This window comes from Pristis pectinata, chromosome 3, assembly GCF_009764475.1.
Source record: "Pristis pectinata isolate sPriPec2 chromosome 3, sPriPec2.1.pri, whole genome shotgun sequence".
Taxonomy (NCBI): Eukaryota; Metazoa; Chordata; class Chondrichthyes; order Rhinopristiformes; family Pristidae; genus Pristis; species Pristis pectinata.
The window spans coordinates 64,474,161-64,490,063 of record NC_067407.1 but is presented as its reverse complement, the minus strand read 5'-3'; the positions used below and the strand labels follow the sequence as shown (position 1 = coordinate 64,490,063).

General features: G+C 48.9%; 1 protein-coding gene across 3 annotated transcripts in view; it reads right to left on the bottom strand.

Moving 5' to 3' along the window:
* Positions 1–3,851: 3,851 nt before the first annotated feature.
* The window catches only part of LOC127568211 (LIM homeobox transcription factor 1-alpha-like), a 260,903-nt gene continuing 248,851 nt past the window's right edge, over positions 3,852–15,903 (bottom strand). For all 3 annotated transcript variants that reach the window (XM_052011693.1, XM_052011691.1, XM_052011692.1), the window contains 4 exons: positions 13,620–13,697; positions 12,289–12,358; positions 9,702–9,869; positions 3,852–6,144 (listed from right to left, as the gene is read on the bottom strand). In XM_052011693.1, the coding sequence (XP_051867653.1) occupies positions 5,987–6,144; positions 9,702–9,869; positions 12,289–12,358; positions 13,620–13,697 (474 nt within the window). In that variant the 3' untranslated portion in view covers positions 3,852–5,986. The remainder of the gene's footprint in view (positions 6,145–9,701; positions 9,870–12,288; positions 12,359–13,619; positions 13,698–15,903) is intronic.

Below are 15,903 nucleotides of genomic sequence, written 5' to 3'. Positions count from 1 at the left end.
TTGAAAGGTTATCTAATATTAACTCTGTTAATATCTTTCAATCTACAGGAACCATTCCATAATCTATAGAATTTTACAAATGACAACCAATGCATCTACTTCCTTAGTGCTCGAGATGCAGATTATCAGGCCCTGGGAATGATCATCTTTCAATACTATAAACTTTCTCCAGCACTATTATTTTACCAATACTAATTTTCATTAATTCCTCCTTTTCTTTAAACTCCTGGTTCCATACCATTTTTGAGAAGTTATTTGCGTCTTCTTCTGTGAAGTGTTTGTTTGTTTAATTGTTTTGCCTTTGCTTTGTTCTCTGTTAAAAATTCTCCTGTTTCTGACTGGAAGGGACCCGTGTTTGCCTTCATTACTGTTCTTTTTTTCACATACTTGTAGGAACTTTTACAGTCCGCTTTCACATTCCTTGCAAGTAACTCTCTTCTTCTATTTCATCTTTCAGTCAAAGTCTTGGTCCTTTTTATGCCAGCTTCTAAACTGCTCCCAATCCTCAGGCCTGCTACTTTTTCTGCAAATTTTACATGGATCCGCTTTGAATTTAATATTTTTGTAAGCCGTGGTTTGGATCACTTTTCTGTGTGATTTTTCTCCAAGAAAGAATGTAAAAGACACTTGGACAGGTGAGTGGATGGAAAAGGCCTAGAGGGATATAGGCCACATGGGACTAGCTCAGATACACATCGTGGTTGGCATGGATGAGTCGAGTCGAAGGGCCTGTTTCTGTGCTGTATGATTCTATAACTGTGCAATCCTGCATTCATTCCCTAATGGTTAACAACCATCACGTCTTTCACTGAAGCTCCACAATCTATCATTGACATCTCGTTCCTCACACCTTCATTGTCTCCTTTGTTTAGATTTAGGAGCCTACCTTATGATTGAACCATGAAGACACAACAGACCGCAGATGCTGGAATCTGGAGCAGCAATCTGCTGGAGGAACTCAGTGGGTCGAGCAGCATCAGCAGGAGGAAAGGAATTGTCAATATTTCAGGTCGAAACCCTGCATCAAGACGATGATACCGCTCAACCCGTTGAGTTCCTCCAGCAGATTGTTCGTTGCTTAGGATTGAACTACTTCACTTTCCATCTTAAAAAAAAGAAACTGCTGTCGAAGTGACCTTTGTATACAGAAGCCAATATCCTTTTGGAGTTACATACCTTATACCGTTTCATCCAGTAGTAAGTATTCCATTGTTCCTATTTAAGGCTGAAATAGTTGACTACCCATCTGCCTCCACTGAAATTCATTTGCCTGCTCACTTGATGCATTAATATCGTGATAGTTCTTTGCAGTTTAATGCTCCCAGCAAAATTTTCTGCAGTGGGCCAGAGGGCCTGATTCTGTGCTGAACCTCTCTTTGACTCTCAAGCCACCCACCTCTGGGAGACCGTCCCCTACAGCAATATTTATCCCTCAGTTACATCACTAAAACATTTATACCTTAATACTGCGTGCAGAACTAGTCATGGTCAAATTGGCTACTGCCTGTATCCCAGCACAGGCTATGTGTTGGGGCATTTAAGGTTATGCAGAACTGGATCTTTTCTTTCCTTCAGCTCCATGGAGAACTTTTTAATGATTTTTAGTGATTTTTCTAACTTTACACGCAACAATGTTTTCATGGACCCGACTGGATCCAGTCCAGTTTCTGGGCAATGTTTCATGCTGTAGGCCAGTGACGTACAAGAGCCTGAAGACCCCCATCCTCAAGGTTCAACAACAGCTTCTTCCCCACTGCCATCAAGTTCTTGAACCGACTTGAAAAACCTACAGTCAGCAAACATTCACTAACAGGAATGAAAGCAAAGGTGCTGATTGAAGTAGGATTCACTTGCCAGGGCACCAGGGAAATCTTCATCAAAGTGGTACAAAGGGATTGTTTAAATTCAGCCAAGAGAGCAGATGGGATCTCATCTGATAGGTAGCACTCCCTCTTGTATTATGAATCCTTTCTATACTGAACTGCATTTTATAGCCACAAGATCAGTTAATTTGAAGATCTGTATCTGTCCGGTCTTGTTTGACTTGCCCTCTATTTTTGGATTCATCTTCTGAATGGAGGTTTTACTGACAAAACACCCAGACCAATTCCTAGGACAAACATCAAGGGTCTAATGAACATGCCCATGCAAAACGTTCTCAGCTCCTTTCCAAACTCAATGCTATTTTGTCTACATCTAGTGCCATGCTTCCTTATTATCGGTGAGGTGGAGCCTTGGCAAAACCATCTAATAGGTAACAATAACACCACCATATACCCAGCAGGTGTCCTTGTCCCGATATCGCGGAGCATCTCATTACCAAATGGACATCCAGCTGGCAGTCCCAGTCCCTTGTCTCAGCAACTCCACAGGGTCCAATCCCACAGTAGGACCACCAGCTCCTGTTCTAACTCTCATTGGCTCAAGACCTCAAACCTGCAGAATGACTCACCTCCTTCATGTAACGTGCAGCCCAGAAACCATGAAATGGGCATTACTTTCTGCACGGTTTCTTACATTTATTGAGTAAATCTGTCCTCATTATAGACTCACTGGTCTTCCACACGTCTCTTTATATGGAATTACAATCATAAACAAACAATAAGGATATTGCTAAAGAAAATTAATTCATATATTCGAGAGCTTCAAATGTCACTGCTGTCCCAATTGTACCCGAGTCTAATACCTCAGTCACTCAACGTGACAGAACCTTTGGATATCCTGGTTCCTGGGCACTAAGTTCCCTCACTGCCTCACTCTGTTAGAGTATCACTCACTCACTACATCCATGCTGACCTTTTTGCCCATCTTAATTAATTCCACTTGCCTGCATTAGGACCGTATCCTTCTCTGCCTTGCCTATTTCAATGTCTGCCTAAATGCCTCTTAAACGTAGTGATTGTATCTGATTCCACCACCTCCTCTGGCAGCGAGTTCCAGATATCAACCACTCTCTGTGTAATAAACTTTCCCTTCAGGTCCCCTTTAAAACTTCTTCCTCTCACAAACCTATGCCCTCTTGCTTTTGATACCCCTACCACAGGAAAACAATTCTGACTACCTACCCTATCTAAGCCCCTCATAATCTTAGGCAGAGTTACCACAAGTCATTCCAACTCTGCAGTTTGCATTGAGCTGTGTTACAAAGGACATCACCGCAAAGTCTGATGCCTCATTACGGCAGAAAATAGACACAGATCCTTAGATTGGTTGACAATTCTTTATGGTGTACAGAAGATATTCTTTCTACAAGCCACTGGTACATAACAGTCTCTTACATTAAATATGTTGCCAAGAAAGCTCCCTTGGTTTCTGGAACCTTCCACAAGCCTTGGGATTCCCTGTCGCTAGAACACTGAGAGATGTCAGGATACACGGGTGGGGGAAGGGGTGGGTTCTCTTCACATTTAAAAAGTTTATCAAGGACACAGTGTTACGTGAACATCAACAATTACTAAAACTGTGGGCTACTGAACAGTGATTGGGGTTCACAGAGTGAGATGGACTGTGGGCTGTGCAGTAACATCGACTATCACTCAACCATCCTAACACTTCTGTTTTCTTGAGCTGCAATTGCCCCTTCTTCCGACAAGAAATGCCCTTTAAAGGGGTTGTGCTGCCCAGGGGGACTTCCAAATCGTCTAACCATTCTCCACTCCTGGGCTAGTACAACAGAGGCAAATGGACCATCGAGAGCGAATGGGTGGGCAATCTGTGTGGAGCCGGCCACTGTGCTCATGCCCTGCCCTGTGTGTGTGATTGGAGGGGTATTGGAGAAGGGGAAGGAGATTGGGTTCAGGGCGGGGGGGAGTTGCAGAGGGGAGAGGTGAGAGGGTAGTACTTGTAGATGAGTGAGGAGAGTGGGTTAGGGAGGGGAAAGGCAGGGTGGGAGGACAGGTGGAGGAGAGAGGTTGGAGGAGAAGTGGGGTGGGGTTGGGGTGTAGGGAAGAGGTGGGATTGGTTGTGGAGGAGGGATTCGATGGCAGGAGGTGAGGTGGGAGTAATTGGGAAGGAAAGGCATTGGGGAAGTGGAAGAGGTGGGAGAGGAAGAAGGGAGGGGAAGAAATGGGAAGGAGAAGTTGGTGAGAAGTGGGGGAAGGAGTTGGAGAGGTGGGGAGGGCTGGGAATGGAGGAGATGGGTCAGTGATTGAAGGGAAGGGTTGAGAGGAGGAGTTGAGCAGGTGGGAGTCTTGAAGTCCTCTTGACTCTTGACGTCCCCTTTTCCCTTCGGATCCGGCATTCAGATGTCAAGAACAAGACCACAGCATCTCCTGGGGTAATCTTCCTCCCTGTCCCCACCCTCCATGCCCCTTCAAGCCCAGGCTGATGGTTCCAGAGATTACCATCCACCCATCACACAGGGGGGGCCATTTTCCCACTCTGCACCAACCCTGGTCTTCCCAGCGCTCATGGGAGAGCCATCTAGATCTTCCCCGAGCCTTAGACACCCTAGTAGTGCATCTACGGTCCAAAAGCAAAGGTCCGCGTCAGCAAAGACCTGGTCAATACATGCTATGTGTCTCATTAGAGCAAACCCTTGGGACTACTTCTTCCAGCGCACTTAGGAGACCAGAGCTGCACTGGTCTCAAGGTGAGGTTGGGACCTGCAGTCTATCCTTCACCACCTTTCTTCCCCACCAGGGTGAGTCTACAAGCTGCCACTGGTGTGGCCATGTAATTCAGCAGTCAACATCACACTCAGACTCCAACCCACGACCGCAGGTGAGGGAGGGGTTGCGGTTCTTTTAACCTGTTGCACTACTGGGCCTTGCTTGCTCAAGCATCAATAATGTCACCTCCATAAATGGTGCTCAATATACATTCAGGGCCTTCTTTAGGAACATGTACACAGCATACAATGAAGAGACCTTTGGCCTTTCTGTGCATTACGGCCAAAGCCAGCTTGGTACCAGAGATAGTTGTCTGCGGGGGGTGGAAGGAGGGGATCTTCCGTCTGTACATTATCACAGATTTTTCACAGTAAAATAACCAGCACTTCCAAAAAAAACACATCCTCAAACTGCCGTTATTTACAACGCAATTCTTTTTGAGTGGGATAGGGAGGGGTGACCTTTACACCTGACAACAGTTCAGACAGTTTTGGCTAATTCTTACCAAAAGTGGCCCCAAAGAAACCTCATAATTAGAATCCTTCTTCAAATGATTTTTACAAACAAAAAAAATTAATAGCAATTTCATAACTTAAGTGCACCGAGTGCGTAATTAAATAGTAAAAGCTGTAAAATTAAAGTCACCTTTGTAAAATCATAACTTTCAGCTTGTGCCAATAAAGTTCTATTTTGTATTATCCAGGCCTGGGTCCTGTCTTGTGCTTGATGCAGCCTTTTCTTGGATGGAATCTCTTTCTCTCTGTTGCCTCCACTCCCCTCTGGTTGTGAGCCTTGAACCCACCTCGCACCTCCTTCCATCCAGTGTCACAGTCCGTAGAAATGTCGGTCTCTGGTGCACTTGGAGGGCAGGGTGTGGGGGCTGAAGGGGTGACGAGGGGGTGGGGGTGCGGCAAGCACGGTCAGGAGTGAAGTCTTCTGTGCAAGTCGCTGGAGCTTCTGTAGCTGCACCAACCCAGTCTGAGTATTTAATTCTATAAATAACCGGATGTCTGCAAGTCGGGTCTTCAAGACGTTCCTAGCAGGGGGGACGAGGAGAAAACAAGAAGGTTCATGTGACTGCTGAAATGCAGGCTTGTCTTGACGAGACGTCGGGGCCCTGAAGTTCTTGTATTTGGACCATCCAACACATCAGGGTGTCACATGGGCAGAGTTGAAACAAATCAAACCCACCTTTCGCTGGCACTACAAGAAATGGGGGGGGGGGAGGGGTGGTGTTTAAGTGAGTACCTCAGCCAGTCAGTGTAGAGCTCCTGGCTTTGTCCATTGTCTTAGGTGGTCTTCGGGAGAGTTGTGAATGGCATCAGTCTGAATGAGTGCACCTGTGGCTGCTCTCCCCGCTTCCAATGTGGCCAACTTCAGGAAGTGAAGTAGGAGTTTTGCATGGAGTACAGGCGGTCTATGGGGTTTCCTATTCTAGCCTGCATGGAGTTTGCCTCAGTGGTTGCTAGGAGACAATCTCCTAAACTGTTGAGTGAGGTGTCGCTATCCATGTCATGGAAGAGGGTTTCGCTGCCTGCAGAGAGAAGAAGAGGAATCAGAACACATCAGCTCCATCACTCTCTGGGCCAGTCAGCAGATCTGGTCGGCCTGCAATGAGACAAGGCCACTTGGCCAATCACCGGCATCTATCCACAATCCATCCACAAGAGAGAGACAATCTACACTCTTGCACCAAACCTTCATGAACCAAAGATCTCTGCAGCCCCTTGGAAGCCCAGTTAGAATTCTAAAGTAGGAAGGGCAGCAGACAATATGTGCCCAGCAATGGACCTCCAACACTACTGAGACAGGGAGCAGATCATTTGCATTTCAGTGGTGTTGGTTGAGGGATAACTATTGGCCAGGGTTCTGGGGAGACCTCCTCTGCTCCTCTCTGACAGAGTGCAGTGAGATTTTTCCACTTGAGAAGGAAAGCTTAAAGCTTCATCCAATAAATGGCACCTCCCTCAGTACTGGTCTGAACTCTGTGTCCATGTTTCAGGACTCGGACTTCAACCTCAGACCTCTTGACCTAAAGGCAACCATCCTACTAAGCCACAGCTGGTGCATCTACCTCGTCACGAGCTACCTAGTCCAAAGGAGCTTGCGTGTCTCCTTCTCAAGGTGTCCCAAAGGGCAATGCAATCGATGAACTCTGTGTCTGAAGTCACTCTTGCAAAGGCAAATGTGCATTAGGATCCCACGAGTAGTAACTGAGGTAACGAGCTGGTTAGTCTGGTGTTCCAGGGAGAAGTCCTCTGTCATGCATCAAACCACACAGGAGATCATTCAAATCCACCTGTCTAAACCTTAGTCAAAGAGCAAAACCATTGGCGAGAACTCCCTCCATTATGCTGTGGGAACACTGGAGTGAATGCCATCTTATACTTCTCTTCATGCCCTCAACCTCTTACTACTATTACTTGCATTAAATGGTGAAAAAGAGTCATTACGTTTAAGGGGCATTGTGACAGTCACTTGAATAGGCAAAGCATAGAAGGATATGGTCCTAATGTGGGCAAATGGGATTAGTGCAGATGGGCAAAAAGGTCAGCATGGACGCAGTGGGCCGAAGGGCCTATTTCTCTGCTGTACAGCTCTATGACTCTCTGTGACAAATAAGTATGATCTGATAGCTGTTATAGGGACACAGATGAGGAGCCCAACACTGAAAGTGACCATGAAGTTGGTGAAAGACCCAATACCTCCAGCGCTTGAGGTAAGGCCTTCTACTTTCTTTTGCGGTGTTGGCAGGAAGATTGGCAGGGCCATTACCTGCCCACCCAAGACACACGGTGCTCACTCCCATCTCAGACCCACCCTTCCACACAAATTGGCCCAGGTTCCAGAGGTGGCTCTGCCGATTGAGACCCGCTGTTTTAAGGTGTCCCCTGATGGCACAGGACTGTTCCTTTAAAGTTTGTGCAGCTCTTGTGACTTCAAAAATAGTATGGTTACACCATTCACTCAAGAAGCAACTCCCCTTCAAGTGTTCAGAACCCCTGTGTGCTCCAACAGGTACTCTGAGTCTTCTGAGGGGGAGGTTGCTGTAGATTTATCTTGATCTTCAAACACCAGGGTGTTCCTGCTCATCACCCTCCAGCAGCTGCCTCCACCTTCACCCACCCCTCCCCCACCTCACCTCATCTGCCTCCATCCATCATCCACTTGCCTCTGTCTCCCATCTCCACCCTTCCCCCTCCCCTACTCGGCTCGACCTGCTCGTCATCCTTCAACCCTCCTTGGGCTCCTGTCTCACCACCCCCTGCCCCCCCATACTGTCTCCCCTCTCAGTCCTGATACAGGGTTTCCACCTAAAACGTCGACACTTCCTTTCCCCTCCACAGATGCCGGCTCGGCCTGATGACCCCAGCAGGGTGTTTGTTGCCCCAGGGTTCACATTCACAACGGCACTCCAACTTTTAGGTTCAGACATCAATCCCCACCCCCCAGCCGGCCCTGCTCTCCAGGAATTGCCGAGAACCACAACGAAATGCAGATGCTGGAAATCGGAAATAAAAACTGAAAATGCTGGAAACACTCGGCAGGTTAGGCAGCATCTGTGGAGAGGGAATATTTCACGCTGATAATCTTCCCCCAGATGCTGAGCTGAAAGGTCTGTTTCGCTCTCCACAGATGCTGCCTGACCTGCTGAGTGTTTCTGCTGTTCTCTGTTCATGTTTCATTTACCTGGGCATTGGATGGCACAATGTTTTGGTGCATTTACAGCACCATGAGTCCATGAATGGGGAGCAGTGCAGGTGCCAACAAAAGCAGCGCCGTTGAAATGCAGCCTCTGCTGCATTGCTGGCAAGAGCATCTGCCTTTTAAAGACACAGTCCCCCTGGCGACTGGCTGCTATGGGGGAGAGGGATGGGACTTCACAGTGGTCCCTTCCTGTGTCTCCTCCCCCAGGGTAGGGCTTTCCTCCCAGGGTTGTCTGCCCACACCCAGCCCCACCCTTGAGCTACCGGTTGCATGATCACTGAACCATACCTTCTCATTGGTTACATCCTCCCATAAATGGCTTGCTGTCAGCTCGAGCAGGGACTGCATACCTAGGCAGGTGTTTCAGCAGCCCACCAAGAGGTCTCCCAGTGTCAGTGTCCCTTTAAATCACTGGCAAGGTGCCAGCTCAGCAAAGACCTCCCAATTCTCCAGAACACTCTCCACGGTGGATTTTGATTGGCGTTATGAACTCCAATCAGGGTTGATGTGGGCTGAAACTTGCATTGAACCACGAACTGGTGTTGCCAGGCGTGCCCTTAAGATACCCTGATGAATTTCACGCCTGGTATAATTTCACCCAGAAATGATCGCCCATGCAATTCACTCCAGGTCAAATCAACTTGGGATGGCAGAGCGCTGAAACAAACAGTGCTACAGCATTCAGTATCATGGCTATCGTATATGACGATGTCAGGCTACACTTTCCCTGCAGTTACTCCCAGCCAGCTGCTCTGAGAGGTTAGTGGATCACTGACCAGGCCTCAGAAGGATAGGTACAATTGGACTGCTCTTTCTAACAGCCAACACAGGCAAGATGGGCCAAATGGCATCCTTCTGTGGGACATAATGAGCTGATAGGCCTTCTCCTGTGGGACCCAATTCTATGGCCAACTGTATTCTCTGGAGGAATAGACTGAACTTTCCTGTGCATTGTTTCATTGGGATCTCAACATTGCTGGCAAGACCAGCATTTATTGCCCATCCCTAATTGGCCCTTCAGAAGGTGGGGGTGAGCCGCCTTCTTGAACAGCCACAGTCCTTCTGGTGAAGGTACTCCCGCAGTGCTGATGGGGAGAGACTTTCAGTACTTAGACCCAGTGATGATGAAGGGCCAGCAATATATTTCCGATACAAGATGGTGTGTGACTTGGAGGGGAACTTGCAGGTGGTGCTGCTCCCCTGTACCTGCTGCCCTTGTTCTCCTTGGTGTAGAGGTCACAGGTCTGGGAGCTTAGGGCCCAATTGTCAATGAGGTCACAAGGTGCAAGAAATAAGATCAGCTGCCCCTTCCCCGCTCCTGCTTTATAGTCACTTTCCTGGGACTTTTTTTGCGATGGGTAACACGGAGAAAAAAGCAGTCACCATAAGGGTGCATGTGGTCTCCTGGCATCTGAGGAGGAGTGAGGCCTTGTCGAAAAGGATCAGTGTTATATCCATTCTGTTCAATAGCCAGGAGCTGCTGTGGAGGCAGGGTTGTGTAGGGGTTCATCATCGTCTCCATCCCAGGGTTAGAGGAGGTGTTCGCTGGGACTGTACGAGAAAGAAGAAATAAAAGAAAGTGAATGCCACAGAGGAGCAAATCCCACCCAACTCCGCACTTGCATGATGGAGGTTATGCTAAACGCTGCTGATTCTCTGGTTAGGTTGGAGCTGGAGGTGCTGCATTTATGGGCTTTAGAGAGGGTGCAGAGAAGTTTGATTGCAATGCCACCAGGGATGAGGGCCTTCAGTTAGAGTGGAGCTTTCTCTCTTTAGAATGGAAGTGGTTTCTGGAAAGCTTAAAACAAGTATTCAAAATATTCAATCGAGCAAACCGGGATAAATTCTTCCTGCTCACAGGGTGAGGGACAAAGCAAGGGGCATGCATTCACTGTTTTTCAAAGAATCGTAGAACAGTACAGCACTGAAGCAAGGAATGCCAACCATCATATCTCCGAAAGAGCCATCCAATTCAAGTCCCTGAAGCTTCCCCCAAGAACCAGTTTCCTCCAAGGATTTATTCCCTGTTACAACATCAAGTCTGCTTCCACCACCACTGCAGACAGTGCTTCCCAGACCAAAACAAGTTGCCCAGTATCTTTTTATATTTCTATCAAAAAGTGAACTAATAAAAACTTGGAGAAAATGCAAGAAAAATAAGAGCTGATGTATATATTTATAAAGCCAAGGATGGCATGAGAATCACTTTTATAACAGTCACTCAGTTCAGCCTGCTGTGTAAGTTATATCACCACTACTTATCCTTCCCACCAAGATTTATCATTTTGCACTTCTGTGGGTTTAATTCCACTTCCCAAGCGCCCATCCATTTGCCATTCTGTCCTTGTCACTTTGTGTGGTTCTGACCTGCTCACTGAGTGTTTGCAATTGTGACTTGCCTGCCCATGTCAATGTCACTGGAGAGAGGAGTGACCCCCATACCCATCCCTGGGAATGGTGGCACCAAGACAGCCCAAACACAAACTTCCTGTGCCCCACCCTAACAGGCACCCAGAGACCCTCAGCCCTGAATCCCAACCTCAGACTCACCACCCCAAGCTCCCTGCCTAGAACTCCCCACCCTCAGACAACAAAACTCAGACAATCTGACACCCCGTTGCCACCCTACAACGACCCCCAGTCTCCTCGCCTCTGACACCACACTGTCAATTCCTTTCCCCAGACACCCCGTCTCCAGACCCCACTCCCCTGACCTTAGTCCCTCAGTTCTCCTCCCCAGCACATCTCAATCCCAGACACCACAGTCCTCGGATCCACCCCACTCTCCACAGAGCCTGGCGTGGTAATGCAACAGGGATGTACAGGCAGATGACAGGGCAGAGGCCGGGGGAAGGCTGGTGCAATGGGTCAGAGTGGACCGTGCAGAGCATGCAGGAGGAAGAGAATTCAGCAGAGTGGCCGACACTGAAACCTGATCGGGTGAATGCACAGGCAGGGATTTACTGGGATTGCAGGAGAGATGGCAGAAGAAGGCACTCTAGAGATAGAGTGGTGGGTGACAGTGTTGGAGGTCAGTGGTGGGGGTCAGTGGTGGGTTACAGTGGTGGGGGTCAGTGGTGGGTTACAGTGGTGGGTTACAGTGGTGGGGGTCAGTGGTGGGGGGGTCAGTGGTGGGTTACAATGGTAGAGGGGTCAGTGGTGGGTTACAGTGGTGGGGGTCAGTGGTGGGGGGGTCAGTGGTGGGTTACAGTGGTGGGGGGTCAGTGGTGGGGGTCAGTGGTGGGTTACAGTAGTGGGGGTCAGTGGTGGGGGTCAGTGGTGGGTTACAGTGATGGGGGATCAGTGGTGGGGGTCAGTGGTGGGGTCAGTAGTGGGGGTCAGTGGTGGGGGTGTCAGTGGTGGGTTACAGTGGTGGGGGGTCAGTGGTGGGGGTCAGTGGTGGGTTACAGTGGTGGGGGGTCAGTGGTGGGGGTCAGTGGTGGGTTACAGTGGTGGGGGATCAGTGGTGGGTTACAGTGGTGGAGATGAGAGGCTTGTTGCTCAGAGCAGCGCTGATGACTGGAGAATTGGGAGGGACAGCCAGTGCTGGAGGGGAGTGATCTGTAAACCAACCTGTGGTCTTGAGCAATGTGCGGAGGGTTCTAACTAAAGGGGGTCAAGAGGGATGTGGGTACTGAATGAGGTGGAGTGGGGAGATCATCTGATCAGTAACGGAGCGGACTTTGGTGACCACAACTCAACACCACCAGTGGCCTCCCTCACACCTGCCGTCAGCAATCTCCTGCCCCACCCCATCCCTATCCATCCCAGCTCACATCTCCCCACCCCACCCCTGCTCTCTGACCATTGCTGTAGATGATGCCTGCGATATCCCTCTGCCACCTCTGGAAAAGGCACACCCTCAGCAGGAAGCTTCCGGGTCGGACAGGCTCTGAGACCGGCTGCTGGTGCCCAGGCCTGAGGCGGTGACCCCGAGGTGATGGGACAGTCAGTCCTGTCCTGTTCTAACCTGTGTTCAGTCGCTGTGTGTTCTGCTGGTCCTGCTGCTGTTGCTGCTGTCGGCGGGCCAACTTCTTCATCTGCAGGGGCACAAGGAGCAAGAGGGACAGTTACTCTCACAGTGAAACCTGAGCTTACTCCTCTCCCCACAGACAGCGCTCACTCCCCTCCCCACAGACAGCACTCACTCCCCTCCCCACACAGTGTGGGCTCACTCCCCTCCCCACAGACTGGGCTCACTCCCCTCCCCACAGTGTGGACTCAGTCCCCTCCCCACAGACTGGCTCACTCCCGTCCCCACACAGTGTGGGCTCACTCCCTCCCCACAGTCTCGGCTCAGTGAGGTCAATCACAAACTAGAGGAAAATATACCGCCTGGATAGCCTACAGCCTAATGGTATGAGCACTGAATTTTCCAATTTCAGGTAACCCACTCCCCCAGCATTCCTTCCCCACCCCCACCAGTCCACCTAGGCTCTCTCTCCCTTTTCCATTCCTCCCTCTCTCATTACATGGACAGTCCCCTCCCCCACCTGGTTTCTTCTGCCCATCATCCCTCCCTTATCTGGCTCCACCTCTCATCTACCAACCTCCGTCTCTACCCTCCCTTCCCTCACACAGTTTCATCTGCCTAATCCTTTGCTCCCCCTCCCCTCCTCTTCTGCTTCCACCTGTCACCTACCAGCCCCTGTCTCACCCCTCCCTCTCATTTCTATATACTGGCTCTCTTCCCTTTACACTGTCAGTCCTGATGAAGGGTGTCGACCCGAAATGTCGACCACAGATGCTGCCTGACCTGCTGAATCCCTCTAGCGGTTTATTTTCTTGCTTCAGACTCCATCACCTGCAGTCTCTCGTGTCGCGACAGAATAAAGTCACTCCATGCCCGGGGACAGGGGTCCTTGTATCACCAGCACAATCTCAGGCCTCTCTCTGTGCCCTTATGGTGTGTTTTCTGGAGTTGAGACCTTTCTGGTATGACTGAACAGTTGGACTGTAGAAGTGTTTGCTGGGCACCTGGATCAGTTCAGTGCTGACCAGTTTCAACCCAGCCAGTGCCAACTGCGTAGGGCAGTGAGCCAGGCACCATAATCTCCTCCTCCTCCTCCTCCACCACCACACACCCTCTCTACCAGGGGTGCCAGCTCTGGCTGGGCACATCCCCAGCCGGTCAACCTATCCTCTCATCACCTTGCACCCCAGCTCCAACATTCTTAGAACCACTAAATAAAGTGTCTAAGGAAAATGAATACTCCATTTCGAGAGTGCCCTGGGGAAATTAACCTCGAACTCCCAGAGAGTCTGGACACGGGCTTGATGACCCCACGAGCAATGTCTTACCTTCGCTCGCTGATTTTGGAACCACACCTGTACGACTCGGACACTCAGGCCTGTCTCTGCTGCCAGCGTCTCCCTGACCTTGGAAGAAAAGCAGGAGACAATTACAGAACCACGGGATGGGAATCATAGCAATTCATAAAACGTGGAACAGTACAGCACAAGAGCAGGCCCTTTGCCCCACAATGTTGTGCTGAACTAATTAAGCTAATGACACCTAATTAAACTAATCGTTTCTGCCTGCACATGGTCCACATCCCTCCATATTCCACATATTCACGTGCTTAACACCTCTATCGTATCTGCCTCCACCCCTGGCAGCACATTCCAGGGACCCACAGCTCTCTGTGTAAAGAAACCTGCCCCACACATCTCCTTTGAACCTTCTCCCTCTCATCTTAAGTTCATGCCCTCCAGTATTAGACATTTCAACCTTGGGATAAAGATACCATCTGCCTACCTATGCCTCTTATAACTTTATAAACCTTTATCAGGTCTCCCCTCACCGATGCTCCAGAGAAAACAACCCAAGTTTGTCCAACATCTCCTCTATGTTGTTACATGCCCTCTAATCCAGGCAGCATCCTGGTAAACCTCTCCTGCACCCTCTTCAAAGTCTCCATATCCTTCCTATAATGGGGTGACCAGAAATGAATTCAATACTCCAGATGTGACCTAAGCAGGGTCTTATAAAGCTGCAACACAACTTCCTGACTCTTGAACTCAGTGCCTCAACTAATAAAGGCAAGCATGCCATATGCCTTCTTTATCACACTATCAACTTGTGCGGCCACTTTCAGGGAGCTATGGACTTGAACCCCAAGATCCCTCTGTATATCATTGTTGTTACAGGTCCTGCCATCAAAGTGCAACACCTCACACTTGCCTGAATTAAACTCCATCTGGCATTTCTCTGCCCATATCTGCAGCTGATGTATACCCTGCTGTATCTTTTGGCAAACTTCTATACTATCCACAATGCCACCAAACATTTCGCAGTTCAGTCAAGGGCCACTCAGCCCTTGTGTCCATGCTCATCAAAAATAGATCTATTTTGACTGATCCCTGGGTCAAAACCCTTGTATATTGCAGCACTTCAAATTGTCATCCAGAACCTTTTAATCATGTTGAGTGCTTCCAATTTTTGCAATTTGTATGAAAACATATTTCTTATTTTCCCTGCTAATCCTTTTATTGGCCATCTCCAGATTATGATCACCTGACATATTTATTAAATTCAAAAGTTTGACATGTATACATACAAATGGCAGAACTAGTTTCCTCTCTCTCCCTCTCCATTTTCAGTATATGTTCTTTCTTATCAGTCTGACGTGCTTTTGATGCCTTTCATTACAGTACTGTGGAGGTAGGGTTACCATATCGAGTGATCTTTGTGTATTTTCTGACTTATGGACAATATTTGACTGATGTTAAAACAGAAGCTGTTCATTATCCGTGGATGGCCTGTACTAATGAAACCTTTGTCCTGAGTTACTGCCATCCCTGCCAAATAAATTGGTTTCTCCTTTTTCCAGGCTTCTCGTAGCTTTGTCAACCACATTCAATTTCTCCTCAGTCTTCTTCGCTCCGAAGAAAGCAACCTCATCCTGGCCAATTTCCTCTCATGTCCGTAAATCTTCAGCTCTGGTAACACCCTCTGTATCCTCCCTAGTGCTGTCACAGACCTCCTACCGTGGCTGGAGGCCTGCTTCACAGTGCCAGAGACCCAGGTTCAATCCTGATCTCCCATACTGTCTGTGTGCAGTCTCCCTGTGACCACATGGGTTTACCCCAGGTGCTCCGGTTTCCTCCCACATCCCAATGACGTGCAGGTTGGTGGAACATAGAACACTACAGCACAGTACAGGCCCTTCGGCCCACAATGTTGTGCCAACATTTTATCCTGCTCTAAGGTCTATCTAACCCTTCCCTCCCACATAGCCCCCTATTTTTCTATCATTCATGTAGCTATCTAAGAGTCTCTTAAATGTCCCTAATGTATCTGCCCCCACAACCTCTTCAGGCAGTGCGTTCCATGCACCCACCGCTCTCTGTGTTAAAAGCTTACCCCCTCACATCCCCTTATGCCTTCCTCCAATCACCTTAAAATTATGTCCCCTCGTGTTAGCCATTGTCGCCCTGGGAAAAAGTCTCTGACGGTCCACTCGATCTATGCCTCTTATTATCTTGTACACCTCTATCAAGTCACCTCTCATCCTCCTTCTGTCCAAAGAGAAAAGCCCTAGCTCGCTCAACCTATCCTCATAAGACATGCTCTCCAATCCAG